General features: G+C 36.5%; 4 protein-coding genes and 1 non-coding gene across 8 annotated transcripts; 4 read left to right on the top strand and 1 right to left on the bottom strand.

Annotated features, from left to right (window-relative positions):
- Positions 1-172: 172 nt before the first annotated feature.
- Positions 173-4439, top strand: LOC103851763 (probable LRR receptor-like serine/threonine-protein kinase At5g59680). Of its 2 annotated transcripts, XM_033284243.1 has the most exons (14): positions 237-475; positions 558-616; positions 715-1098; positions 1341-1816; positions 1915-2059; positions 2144-2215; positions 2329-2391; positions 2480-2542; positions 2630-2796; positions 2892-3097; positions 3196-3322; positions 3402-3467; positions 3549-3738; positions 3833-4439. In XM_033284243.1, exons 1-14 carry the CDS (start codon positions 458-460, stop codon positions 4179-4181), a joined length of 2385 nt encoding a protein of 794 aa, XP_033140134.1. In that variant the 5' UTR covers positions 237-457; the 3' UTR covers positions 4182-4439. The 2 variants fall into 2 exon arrangements, with proteins under 2 accessions (XP_033140133.1, XP_033140134.1); XM_033284242.1 differs by having other exon boundaries at positions 173-475; positions 558-1098.
- Positions 4440-7257: 2818 nt separating this feature from the next.
- Positions 7258-7914, top strand: LOC103851559 (histone H4). The gene has a single exon (XM_009128428.3). It carries the CDS (start codon positions 7395-7397, stop codon positions 7704-7706), a length of 312 nt encoding a protein of 103 aa, XP_009126676.2. The 5' UTR covers positions 7258-7394; the 3' UTR covers positions 7707-7914.
- A 604-nt stretch (positions 7915-8518) lies between these two features.
- Positions 8519-12812, top strand: LOC103851558 (probable NOT transcription complex subunit VIP2). Of its 3 annotated transcripts, none has more exons than XM_009128426.3 (13): positions 8519-8733; positions 9153-9232; positions 9327-9438; positions 9512-9690; positions 9784-10150; positions 10741-10926; positions 11043-11170; positions 11301-11399; positions 11480-11959; positions 12035-12087; positions 12185-12226; positions 12321-12459; positions 12557-12812. In XM_009128426.3, exons 2-13 carry the CDS (start codon positions 9218-9220, stop codon positions 12614-12616), a joined length of 1860 nt encoding a protein of 619 aa, XP_009126674.1. In that variant the 5' UTR covers positions 8519-8733; positions 9153-9217; the 3' UTR covers positions 12617-12812. The 3 variants fall into 3 exon arrangements, with proteins under 3 accessions (XP_009126674.1, XP_009126675.1, XP_009126673.1); XM_009128427.3 differs by having other exon boundaries at positions 8524-8778; positions 11043-11141; positions 11311-11399; XM_009128425.3 differs by having other exon boundaries at positions 8524-8778.
- LOC117132302 lies at positions 9355-9435 on the bottom strand. Its single transcript, XR_004455857.1, has one exon. It is a non-coding gene; the product is annotated as a small nucleolar RNA snoR35 (small nucleolar RNA).
- A 419-nt stretch (positions 12813-13231) lies between the features above and the next one.
- On the top strand, positions 13232-14022 carry LOC103851557 (18.1 kDa class I heat shock protein). The gene has a single exon (XM_009128424.3). It carries the CDS (start codon positions 13379-13381, stop codon positions 13835-13837), a length of 459 nt encoding a protein of 152 aa, XP_009126672.1. The 5' UTR covers positions 13232-13378; the 3' UTR covers positions 13838-14022.
- Positions 14023-14345: the final 323 nt, after the last annotated feature.

The raw sequence follows: 14345 nt of genomic DNA, 5'->3' as shown, positions 1-14345 counted from the left end.
GTGGAAGATGCTTGCATCCTTTTCTTCTCTTTTTCTATTTTCTGCAGAAGCTTAATGAAACTGCTAATCATGACATTTTTGAAATGGAGCACCATTTTTCAATGGCTGCTATCGTGCTACCAATTCAAAACGACAAGAAAGTCTCTACTTTTTGGTTGGCAAACACCAATCTATGAATTCTTAAAAATTCAAGTCCATTGAACTTGTCGTCTCACTATTGCTATTCACTTGACTTTACGTCCATTTTAATTGACGCTAGACAACCGGAGATTCCCTTTCTTTTTACTTCCCACAATCTACGGCTTTTGTCACGTGGACGTGTTTTCTCTTTACCGCTCTTTATCTTCTATAGCCTGGCCAGTGGTTTTCTTGACTTTTCCTTGGTAGTTGAGTATGGAGAGATCTCTTGGGCTTTTGTTGGCGCTCATTGCAACTATGACCATCATTCATCTTGTTCATGCTCAGGATCAACGAGGTACTCTTTTTCTTTTCCTTCTCGTCCTTGTCAAAGCTTTGGTAATATATATGTGCAGTTTTAAGACGGTATATGCTAACAGGGTTTATTAGTTTGGACTGCGGACTACCTGAGAGTGAACCGTCTTCTTACATTGAATCGGTAACCGGATTAAATTTCTCTTCGGACGCAACGTTCATCCAAAGCGGAGAAACGGGTACAATCCAAACATATCTGAAAATCTCGTTGAAGCCATACAGGACGCTAAGATATTTTCGGGAAGGAACAAGGAACTGCTACGATATACCCGTCGAGAAGAGAAGGATCTATTTAATCAAAGCTTGGTTTATATATGGAAATTATGATGGTCTTGACATTAGACCCAAGTTTGATATGTATCTTGGACCAAATCTATGGGCCACGGTGGATATGCAAAAGCTATTTAATGATCCTACAAGTGAAGAGATGTTACATAATTCAACATCAGACTCGTTGCAGATTTGTCTTGTTAAGAGTGGGACAACTACACCGTTAATATCCTCATTGGAATTACGGCCGTTGGGACGCGATTCTTATAGCACTAAGTCTGGTTCTCTCAAACTTTTAGAACGAATATATTATACCAATTCAGGGAATGAAATAAGGTAACCTAACTTCAACCCAATGTTTTCTCTTCTTAGTGCTCTCTTATGGCTATGTTCTTGATAATGCTCTTTTATCCAATTTCAAAGAAAGGACTATTCAATCCTAGACAAGTAAGCAAAATGAAACATGTGATATTTATGATTTTGAGATAGTCGATTTGGTAAGATTTCATCCATCCAGCCGAACGAGAATGATCTTATCAAATCTTATTTGCTAACTCGAATAACGTTCCCACTCTTAGGTACCCGGACGATGCATATGATCGGCAATGGACTCCGCATTCTCAGTTGTGGTTGCCCCACATATCCACCACTAGCGATGTTTCCGATGGTGGCAGTTACAAACTACCAAAAGCCGTGCGCCAAAATGCCGCCACGCCAACTAATGCTAGTGAGCCATTGACGATTGAATGGACTTCAGAAAATCCTAATGACCAATATTACATGTATGAACACCTGGCAGAGATCCAAGACTTGCAGGCCAATGAAACCAGGGAATTCGCCGTGTTCTTGAACGGACATAGTTTTTCTGACCCTGTAACTCCCGAAAAGTTAGAAATAATAACTATGGCAAGTCATACCCCTAGGACGTGTGAAGGAGGGAAATGCAGTTTGCAACTGACAAGAACCTGGAGATCTACTCTTCCACCTCTACTTAATGCATATGAAATCTATAGAGTCATCCAATTTACACAATCTGAAACAAACGAAAAAGACGGTATGTTTTGTATGTTTCAACATAACTTAGTTAGCACAATATATAGTCGTCAGGACAGTTTATGTATTAGTTCTAACAACACATAATTTTTATTTCAGTGGTTGCTATAAAAAGTATCAAACATGCCTATGGATTGAATATAATCAACTGGCAAGGTGATCCATGTGTCCCTCAACACTTTATGTGGGACGGTTTAAACTGCAGTTCCACAGATATCTCCATACCACCAATAATCACTTCTTTGTAAGTGCTATCTTCACTTGCAAAATGTGTTAGTAATCATATGATCATTAGCACTTTGAATGTGGTTTTTGAACATATCACCAGAAATTTGTCTTCCATTGGTTTAAGTGGAACCATAGCAGCTGCCATCCAAAATCTTGAGCAGCTTGAAAATCTGTAAGTATGTTACCATTGTTTTCAGTGACAAAAATACATTGTTATTATATGGTTAGGAGAAACTAAATTAGAGGAATCTCAAATTTAATTTTATTCTAACTTGAAAATTTTAGGGATTTGTCAAATAACAACTTGACTGGAGAGTTGCCTGAATTTCTTGGCAACATAATGTTTATGTAAGTTTCACTTAAACATACTTCTTGATGCTTTTCAAATTCCACCTTGAATCAAGTTATGTAAAATAGTTTATTTATTTTTAAACAGAAACCTAAGCGAGAACAATCTCAATGGTTCAATACCTGCAGCTCTTCAGAGGAAAGACGTAATGTAAGAGTTTTTCATATTCTCCACAACCTTTGTTGTTAACCACTTTAAAACATAAACACGAAACTGTAAATCCTTGTCATCTTGTAGTCTTCATGGAAACCCAAGGCTATTCCATCCTGGCACATCATGCTCAAAATCACCTAGCAAGAAATTTCCTGTGGCGATGGTTGCATGTGTTGCTACTGTGGTCATTCTCGTTGCTGCTTTAGTTCTTTTTCTTGTTTTCAGAAAGAAAAAGGTATCGACTGTCGATGGTAATTTGCAAGACAACTCTCACCTAATCGATACATTATTTGAAGTCTCATCGCGAAGAGTCTTGTTTATAACTCCTGTCTTCTCTTATCCACAGATCCACAACTAGGACAGAGAATGTCACTGATAAATAAAAGATTTACTTATTCAGAAGTTATTAAAATGACAAATAACTTCCAGGGAGCCTTAGGTGAAGGAGGGTTCGGTAGAGTGTATCGGGGTACTCTAAATGATTCTGAACATGTGGCCGTTAAAGTATGCAATGAATCATCACCTCAATTCTTTAAACAGTTTAAGGCAGAGGTAGACGTATTATTGTAACCTTCCCAACATGACATGTTTTATCATCAAAACGCTATGGACTTTTTGTTTATCATTTTCCACATTGGTGAATTAATTAGGTTGATATTCTTCTTAGAGCTCACCATAAATATTTGGTAAACCTTGTCGGATACTGCGATGAAGGGAATCACTTGGCCCTCGTCTACGAGTTTGTACCCAATGGCGACTTAAAAGAACATCTGTCAGGTAACGTTTTTCAATAAGTATGCATTTATAATATCCTGAAACTTAAAGATCTTGTTAGGATCTAATGCTCCATATGCAGGAAAACAAGGTAGACCTATCATCAACTGGGGTATGCGGCTAAAAATTGCCATGGAGGTTTCACAAGGTTTGTATTAACTCATGCTATAAGAATTGATTTGATTAGTTTTTGTCATGTGGATACTATAAAATATTCAATTACTTATAGGATTGGAGTATTTACATGATGGATGCAAACCGTCAATGATTCATAGAGATGTTAAAACTGCGAACATATTATTGTGTGAGGATTTTCAAGCGAAGATTGCAGATTTTGGGCTCTCTAGATCTTCCCCAGTTGCAGGAGAAACGCATGTTTTGACGGTGGTTGCTGGTACTCCTGGATACCTTGATCCCGAGTACGTGTTGTTTGTTACAATTAAATGCGCTAAAAAGGTTATTGATGTCCTTTTCCAATGACTGTATACAATATCATGTTGTTCCCTTTTGCAGATATCACAGTACATCTCGGTTGTCTAAGAAGAGCGATGTCTATAGTTTTGGAATTTTGCTGTTAGAAATGATCACTAACAAACCAGTTATTGATGTTGATGGCACTCGTGAAATGTCTGGCATAGCACAATGGGTGAGGTTGGAGCTCGAACGGGGAGAGATTACTAAAATCATGGATCCAAACCTCTATGTGGATTACAATTCTCCTTCTGTTTGGAATGCTCTTACACTAGCAATTTCATGCACGGATCCTTCCTCGGCGAACCGACCACCCATGTCTGATGTTGTTACCAAACTAAAAGCTTGTCTTGCGTCTGAAAACCTGAGTGGACTATCTGAGTTCTGTTGAAGTGAAGGTAAGCCCAGCAAGGGATGCCCCCCCCCCCCCCCCCCCCCCCCCCCCCCGCCCGCCTCAGGGCGAGAGAGCTTGTGTTCAAATCACATTACCCTGCTATCACTTAGCTTATTAACATTCTTGTGACTTTTTATTTGTCATGGCTCCAATGTTTTTATTAATGTGTCAAGTGTCAAAAATTTCTATTTCAGTGTGGTTTTATGACTTACATATTGAGTGGTTACTTTATTGTTAACAAGGTGCGTTCTTATATATGCATGTTCATGCCAAAAATGTTTTAGAAGCTTGGAACTAGTAAATACTGTGAACTAGTAAATAGATGAAAGTGCATATTTTATCGGCACGAGATAGTAAGAATGTAAGATTGCTTATGTCACAATGAGTTGAGTTAAATAACAATAGTACGTTTTATCTAAATCAATGAATAAAGTTTTTCTATTTTAGATGGTTGGGGATGCTAGTAAGGTGAATCAGGTTTATTCATTGAATCATAAATCAGTGCTGAACCTGAATATCATTTGTTTTCAGGATTTTGTGCAACTCTGATTTATATAAGGGATTGGGATACATTGAACCGACGAGTTGTCGTAATAATACCATATCATTTAACCGAATAGAGTATCTATCTATCTGTACATATAAAGAAGATTTCATTCTCCTTATGCATCCACTTCACCAAATGAAGAATTCTGGACGCAACACGTGGCATCACTCAAATTTTCGGAGCGGATATCGGATCTGAGTATTCCAAATATTATATTTTTGGAGCAGATATCAGATCAAATTCAGATCACGGATAATAAATCCCAACTTTAGGATCAAGTATATATGCTTTGGATGTAATACTCATTATATTCAATAATATAAAATGTTCTGGAGAAGTTTTAATGTTTTGATATATTTAAGATATTTTAATTTTGTTGAACATTTGTTAACTAATAATATTTTATTGCACTATTTATGATTGATTAGCTATAAATATATATTGATAAATTAAATTAAATTATTGATTTATATTACTAATTAAATTATTTTTCTAAATTATTTTTTTAATTCTTGTGCATTCAAATAAAACATCTATCTATACTATTATTTGCGAAGTAAATTTTCGCATCCGAGCTCTCACATTGAAAGTTAGAGTGGTTAATATCTATACTACCCTTAATGAATTTTTATATAATTAAAAATGAATTTTGTGCTAATAATATTAAATTTTTATGTGATATTAGATAATTATAAATTATGATAAATTTCTAAAATAAAAACCTATATTTTTTCATGGACTTAGAAATATATACGATTTGTTTTTGTGACGTTGTAAACATTATCTATATTTTGTTGTTATCTTAATGTTTTCTACTATAAAATTTTAAATTTAAGATATATTTTTTTTAAAATTTAATATCAATTAAGCAAAAGTTTGTATAAAGATAAATTGTCAAAATAAAAAAAAAATTTAAAAAGACATTTCTTATATATATAATTGTGTTATTATCTGGAAATATTATTTTCTATTATGAAATTAAGAAAAAAAATTAAGAAGATTATGTCCACATATGCGGGCAAAACACCTAGTTTATTTTATATTATAGAATGAAGGCAGTGTTTAATTAGTTAGTAACTTACGGCCTGACTGGTTCAAACGCAGTGGTTGCGGTTGCAGTTGCGGGAGTTTGTGGATGCGGGCGGTTGCGGTTTCTAGCGGTTTTAAGAGATTTGTACGACTGGTACTGCGGTTAAAAATTGATGCGTTTGCGGGTGACTCATGACTGGTTAACTACCAAATACGGTAACAGTCAAATAATAAATTAACAATATTTACATTTAATATAATTATAAAAATATCAAAAATCATAAAATTATAATAAATATAAAATTTATATTTAGAAAGTTATAATTTTAATTTTTGAAAATTTATTGAAATTGTTTTTATTATAAAATATTAATTAAAATATAATAGATATATTTTAGAGAAAAAGACTAGGATAGCACCAAACCAAGTTTTTGTTCCCAAAGTAGCACTCAAGGCTCAAAGTCACAAAAATAGGTTTCATTAAAGAGGTAAATATACATTTATACCCCTTGGGTTAATTAATCCAAATCTTAGGGTTTAGAGTTAAGGGGTGGGGTTTTGGAATTAAGGTTTAAAATTTTATAAAAAACAAATACTAAAATAAAAAATAAAAAATTTAAAAACAGTTTTCAAAAAGTATTTTTAAATTATAAAAAGAAAATTTGAAAAAAAAATAAAAAAAAATTTCGAATTTTTTTTTTTTAAATTATAAAAATTTCGAATCTGAAAACATATAATCTGAAACTATAAAAAAAATTTCTTTTTTTCATTTTTTTCATTTTTATTTTTTTTTTTTTTATTTATTTTTGTTTGTTTATGTAATTTTAAACCAAGGGTATTAGAGATATTTTACCCTTTAATGAATGTCATTTTTGTGACTTTCTCTTTCTAGTGTTATTTTTGAGACATAAACTTCAAAAGGTGCTATTATTGACAATTGCCCTATATTTTAATATTTTCATAATTTTAATTTTAAAATTTTTATTAAATATTTTTACTTTTGTTTATATTTTGTTTTAAAAAAAAGAAAAAAATTTTACCCTCCCGCAAGCGCCCGCAACGGCAAACGCTAGGTAGAGCCAGCTTTTGAATTTATGAGGTTCGGAGCGGTTTGAAGCGGTTTAAAGCGATTTGAGTGATTGTTGCAAACCGCCGACAACCGCTACCAACCGCAAAAGCTACGTTTAAGGGTGGTAGCGGGAAAACCAGTCGCCCCGTTAGTACCCTTGTTTTTACGAACGCATGCGATGAAAATAAATAATTCAAATATTTTTTTTGGCGCAAAATTGAGTTTACGAGTACTAACAAAATTGGCGCTACATTACCCAAATTCGTGGCGCCTCATGTAAAACCAAAAACGAATCTTATTGGCTATCACAGGCACCACGCGGATTGCTAAATTTCACCGTTGATTAAACCATATCGACGGTTCAAAAATCTTGAAACTGTATACACGGATCGATATCTGAGCCGTTAGATCTACAAAGCGATCTAATTGCTCAAATCAAAATGTTCCCGTCTTCCCTATAAAAATCAATTTCGCATTCTCATCCTTCATAAACTACAACAGAGAATCTTCTCCAACACTAAAGTTTTCTCAAGAAAAAGAAAAAACCCAATTTCCATCGGAAAAAATGTCGGGTCGTGGAAAGGGAGGAAAGGGTTTGGGCAAAGGAGGAGCCAAGCGTCACAGGAAGGTTCTGAGAGACAACATCCAGGGAATCACCAAGCCGGCGATTCGGAGGCTGGCACGTAGAGGTGGAGTCAAGCGTATCAGTGGTTTGATCTACGAGGAGACACGTGGCGTCCTCAAGATCTTTTTGGAGAACGTTATTCGTGACGCTGTGACCTACACTGAGCACGCCAGAAGGAAGACTGTGACTGCGATGGATGTGGTCTACGCGTTGAAGAGGCAAGGGAGGACGCTTTACGGATTCGGCGGTTAAGGGACTTTTTAGATTCGCGTTTTGCGTTTCTGGGTTTCTTTAGTCGTGTTCTTATGGAAGTTTCTAATCAAATCATGTTTTCCTTAGCGTTTGTGTTTTGAATTCCGTTTGAGTTCGGTCTTTTATGTTGCGTTAGCGTTTCGTTATATGTAATTACGCATTTTATCTATGAAGCTATTCGAGTTTATGAATCTGGACTTTCTTTTTATTGGTTATTGAATGAAAATCCAAGTTTAACTCGTTAATCATGCATAGTCAAAAGACTGAGAAGAACAACGGTTCTAAATTCTGGTTTTAGTTAGTACTTAAGTACTAATTTGATCCCAAAAAAAGTTAGTACTTAATACTAACCTCTTGATTCTTTACTTTTGGAAACATCTGAAAGATCATGACTACTCTTCTAACATCGAGCAACGTTAGAGCTCTTGTCTCCGTCGTTGTTGTAATCATAGAACCTTAAACGTAAACTCACCGATAATGTTCGGGCTGTTATCATTCTTGGCCACAATCAATGACAGCTTCATGCAGCTGCAAATCAATACTCAAGATTCCACAACACATCTCCCACTGTTGGCCAATCGACTCCATAGTCAGCTATTTCTCCTCTGTTTCACCGATTTTCCTGCCATTTGATCCATTCAGCAGGTTAAGTTGAAAGAACTGAATAACCAAAAGTCATGGGCCTGTTCGACTGGGCCCAAACATATTGATTGGGCAACTAAAACTTTTTCTAGAGAAACACTCTTGTTTGTTTAGAGGCTTTTGTGGGACCCTTCATGACATCCGACTGTCCAATCATTCAGACCAGAAAAATATATTATTTTATCTTCTGGTACCATTTTCTAAATCTAATAAGGCTCCGTCTCCTCCTTCCTATAATCCGTTTTCGATTTAGGGCACAAATCTCTCAACACCAAAAGAAAAAATCTAAAATCTCCGCCCCGCCTTTTCCCCCAATCAAACGAATCTGCACCAAACATCAATCTCCTTCCGATTCTCTCAAATCATATCTTGATCTACCCCCAAGGTTTGCGAATTGGGCAGGGCTATCCTCCTATTCCTTCTTCGCACTGTGAGTGTGAGCTGAGAGAACTCGCGATTTAGGGGTTTTTCGTAGTTCAATTTCGCTACTAGTTGAATTCAGGGCCTGGGTGTATTCTCACTCTGTTATTGATTACTGCCTGCCGCTGAATTACGCTTTTGCGTTGATCGACTTTGATTGGTTCCTCTTCAAGTTTGTTAGTTTATTTTATTTCATGCCTCCTGCTGATTCATAAATCTCTCCCCCGTTGATGTGTTTGTATTCGTGTATATAGCCGATGTTCTAGTTATATGCTGCAACGTAGCTATTATGATTTAGGTTGAGTGTTGTTTCATGTGTTAGTGTATGTTTCATTGTTGAACTTCTCCTTATCATGCTATTAATTCGTGTATATTCCTTCTCAGATTGTAGGCGGTTCGAGTCTTGTCACCGAATTGTACTTTGTCTCGCGTCATTTTCAGCTCCTGCAATGTCAAACCTTCATGTATACCTTCCTCCCCCTAATCATCTAAATATATTTACACCTTAAGTGTCTTTAAGGATATCATTTGCTTAATTATGTGTTCTTGCTTTTGCAGTCATCACTCAATGGTTCAGCTTCGAATTTACAAGATGGTTCAGGCAGATCTTTTACTTCTTCCTATACTGGACAACCTGGTTCACCGTCTCCCGGTTTTCATCATGCTGCTGGTGAGTGTGATAATCATCTTGGAAATGCTTTGTTATGAACTTACGTAGCTTCACCTTTTTTCTTTCGTTTCAGGAAGTCTTCAGGGACTTCATAATCTTCATGGTAGCTATAATGTAGGGAACATGCAAGGCACACTTTCATCAAGAAACTCAAGTATGAATAGTCTTCCATCTCCCGGTGTACAGCAAGCTAACGGGAGTTTTTCTAGCGGAAGATTTTCTTCAAATAACCTACCTGTTGCCCTCGCTCAGGTGCTTGTTGGTTTGACATTATGTGGAAAAAAAAAAAACAAACTCCTCTTGGTCTTGAATCTATATCTTATATTATGCGATGATTGTCTTTAGCTGTCTCATGGTAACTCACATGGACATTCTGGAATACCGAATAGAGGAGGTATTAATGTCGGCAACCCTGGATATAGTAGTAACGCAAATGGAGTTGGTGGTTCTATTCCTGGGATTCTCTCCACATCTGCTGGGCTCAGTAGTAGGAATAGTGTTTCGAATATTGGACATCTGTTGGGGAACGCGGGTCCGAGAATAACTACCGCGATGGGGAACATGGTTGGTGGAGTTAACTTGGGGAGGACTCTTAGCTCTGGTGGATTGTCTATGCCTGGTCTTTCTTCGCGGCTGAATATGGCAGCTAATAGCGGATCAGGATTAAATGTTCAAGGACAGAACCGAATGCTGGGTGGAGGACTTCCTCAAGGTATATATGATTTATCCATTACGGTCTTTGGGGTTGTTTTGTTTCTAAGTTGAGATACATGCGCCTTGTGTATCTTGTTGTTATGTCATTGTCATGGAACACAGTTTAAATTCCGCTCCGTGGATCTATGGAGGACACATTTATACTTTTAATAATAGGTCGTTGGTATAGTAACTAGGAAGTGCTTTTTATAGTATGTAAAGAAAGAAATTTGCAAAGTAGCAACTTAAATTAAGTAGTTATTATTATATCAGAATTGAACTTAGTTTGCTACCATGGACTATACTTTTCCAGACTCTTGTGAGTAGGAAGCAGACTTTGTTTTCAGCTTACATACTCTGTGATTGTGTGGAGTTTGTGAGATTAGCTTATTGACTTTACACTTTACAATCTTGTTTTCGTATACATGCTATAAGCTAGCAAGTGCTGTACGTAGATATAGCAGTTAAAATTTGATTGTATGTAGTTTGTAAGACGAGCTTGTTTACTTTGCACTTATACAATCTTATTTGCGTAAACATGCAATAAGCTATCAAGTGCTGTATGTAGATATAGCAGTTCAAATCTGATTGCAAAATTTTATTGTACAGGATCTCAGGTCATGTCTATGCTGGGAAACTCCTACCATGCTGGTGGTGGCCAACTCTCGCAGAACCATGTTAATAATATGATGCTCAGTGATCACTCTAACGACAGTTCTCTTTTTGACATCAATAACGATTTCCCCCAGCTGACAAGTCGTCCTGGTTCTGCTAGTGGCTCTCAAGGACAACTGGGTAGTCAATCTATAAAACATCTATTGAAATTCGTATACTTGATATAAAAGAAGTATTTGAAAACATATTCCCATTTCATGTTTTGTTCCCTCATACTCTTGTGGTGGCTTTTCTAGGCTCTTTGAGGAAACAAGGTTTAGGAGGCCCAATTGTCCAACAACACCAGGAGTTCAGCATCCAAAATGAAGACTTTCCAGCTCTCCCTGGATATAAAGGTGCTGGTTTATTATCGTCTTCATTGGAGGTTCATACATTTATTTTTCTGCCTTCATATTATAGCGTATTGCATCAGAAAGATTATAAAAACGTTCCCAGACATATTTGTTTCTGAATGCCATAAGCTAAACCTGCTGGACCATTCACAAGCGTAGTAGATTTTTGCAGGTGGTAGTTCTGATTACCCGATGGATTTGCATCAGAAAGAACAGCTCCATGACAATGCTATGTCAATGATGCACTCTCAAAACTTTTCTGTAAGTTTTAACTGTTTCGAAACTAATAAAATGTTTTACCGTGATCGGGTAGTTTATGTTTGGATATTGCAAATTGGCAGATACCTAGATCTGGTGGTTTCAACGTGGGGGGAACATATCCATCACATCGTACACAGCAACAGCCACAACATACTTCATCTGGTGGGCTACAAGGTCTTGGCTTGAGACCTCTAAACTCGCCCAATTCAGTTTCCGGTACCGGTTATGATCAGCTTATTCAGCAGTATCAGCAGCAACAAAATCAATCACAGTTCCCTGTGCAACAAATGTCATCGATCAACCAATTTAGAGATTCTGAGATAAAGTCGGAGGCTGATCCTTTCTGCTTGCTTGGCTTGTTAGACGTACTAAACGGGACCAAACCTGATTTAACATCCCTTGCTCTTGGCATCGACTTAACGACGCTGGGATTGGATTTGAATTCAACTGGAAAACTCTACAAGACATTTGCTTCCCCTTGGACTAATGAACCGGCAAAGACCGAGGTCGAGTTCACAGTGCCAAGCTGTTACTACGCCACACCACCTCCGCCTTTAACTGTAAGTGCCCTCTTGATCTTGTGAGTAGTTCTTACACTCGATTTGGCTAACAATTATAACTTCTATTTGTTGCAGCGAGCAAGTTTCAAAAGGTTCTCCTTTGAGTTATTGTTCTACACATTTTACAGGTATGTTAAGAAATGACCATTTAATATCTAATTTCCCAAATCTTGAATCATGCTTGTCAAATTTAACAAATCAACTTTTGTCTAATTATTTTTCCAGTATGCCAAAAGATGAAGCACAACTATACGCAGCAGATGAACTGTATGTTTTTTTTATCTCCTTCATAATCTTTCATTGTTTGTTTACTCAGCTCTCTTTGCGCTAATGATTTTGAGTTTGTTTGATATTTTTGCAGTTACGAAAGAGGTTGGTTTTACCATAAGGAACATAAGTTATGGTTCTTCAGAGTTGGGGAGCCTATGGTCAGAACAGCTCTATATGAAAGAGGAACATACGAGTGCCTAGATCCAAACTCCTTCAAAATAGTCAGAAAGGTAAATCAGTGATTGTTGCAGGAATATATCTATTTATTGGTACTTTTGAGTGTCCAGTGTACTAAGTTGTGTGTCTTTGGGGATGGTTTATTTGCAGGAACATTGTGTTGTCCAGTACGAGCACATTGAGAAGAGACCAAGCTTGCTGCAGCATTGACTTCGAGTAGGTTTGTTCAATTATTAGCATCTTTACAATGTAAAGCCTTTTCTCTCTTTTACTGCATGCAAGCTCCATTGTTAAGTAACCAAACAATCGTCAGAGTTTTCAAAATTTAACCTCAAATTTCTGCCATAAAAGGTAACTAAAGTTAATTTTTTTTTCTTTTATGTTTTTAATAAATGATATTTAGACATTCTGGTGTCCAGGCATGACAAGAACCGAGTAAATAACTTGATATTTGGTCGCAATAACCGAATCAAATATTTCAGTATACTTGTTTAGTAATTGGCGTTTGTGTAAAACAAAACGTGGCTGAGCTGTGATATATTGTGTATTCTATTTTCGGTGTCAAGTATGCTAAGAACTATATGAATCCATAAGTCATGTCTAAAACAAAATACCGACTTCTTTGGTGATTGAACTTTGTTTTTTTTTTTGAGATATATTTGGTTAGCGTAATGCAAAAAGCGAAGGCAAAAAACGGCACGTCGTTTAACTGTTCAGCTTAGGAATGCACGTCGTCTTGTTTCAACAACCGAAACTTCTTGAAATGCCAAGAAAAATCTCGTCAGTTGTCACACTTTGGGCTCTAGACCATAAACGAAGGTTTTAGAAAAAGTGCAATTTCTAATTCAAGAAACTCGAAGAACGTTCTCTCTTCATCATCCCCTACCTTATATATATGAGCCCTTTATCAGATCTCAAAAATCAGATCAAAGCAACAAGAAAAATCAAGAATCAAAGTCTCGAGAAACAACAATGTCTCTAGTTCCAAGCCTTTTCGGAGGACGCAGATCAAACGCTTTTGATCCGTTCTCGCTAGATGCATGGGATCCATTCGAAGGACTCTTAACGCCTTCCTCGGCTCGTGACATGGCAGCATTCACAAACGCAAGAGTGGACTGGAAGGAGACGCCGGAGGCACACGTGTTCAAAGCGGACTTGCCGGGGCTGAAGAAAGAAGAAGTGAAGGTCGAGGTTGAAGACAAGAACATACTTCAGATAAGCGGAGAGAGGAGCAAGGAGAACGAAGAGAAGAACGACAAGTGGCACCGTGTGGAGAGATCAAGTGGGAAGTTTATGAGGAGGTTTAAGTTGCCTGAGAATGCGAAGATGGAAGAAGTTAAGGCGACAATGGAGAATGGCGTGCTTACGGTTACGGTACCAAAGGCGCCTGAGAAGAAGCCTGAAGTCAAGTCTATTGATATCTCAGGCTGAGTCACAAACGATGAAGATGAACATTTGAGCATTTGGTGTGTGGAATAAAACGTGTGTTTGCTATAAAAAGTTTGTGTGGTCTTTTGTTTTTTTCTTCTAAATCATGAATATTGTAAGACTATTGTAATGAATAAACGAATGTAAGACTGTTGTTTCTTTTATAAGGATACGTTATTTCAAGCTAATCTCTCAAAAAAATCAAAAGAAACAATCAAGACGAAAGTGTTAACAAAAAAGAAACGAAACATATATTATTTTCGACATGACACATAAAACATGAATTTTCATTTTAGAAAAAAAAGTTCTTGTGAAACTAAAATTGTACATTTTCCATTAACTATTTGGTAGATTTGAAAAGTAAAAATCACATCTCTAATCAAATATTCTGCAACATGTTGAGGAAAGCAAAAAAAAAAATGTTGAAGGAAATCAAACTTTAAAGAGATTAAGAATTTTGATGATCCTCCAAACGAATTTATTGAGAAACCCTTTTCGATTACCGAAATAG

Source organism: Brassica rapa, chromosome A02, assembly GCF_000309985.2.
Source record: "Brassica rapa cultivar Chiifu-401-42 chromosome A02, CAAS_Brap_v3.01, whole genome shotgun sequence".
Lineage (NCBI taxonomy): Eukaryota > Viridiplantae > Streptophyta > Magnoliopsida > Brassicales > Brassicaceae > Brassica > Brassica rapa.
This window is presented reverse-complemented; position numbering and strand designations above follow the sequence as displayed.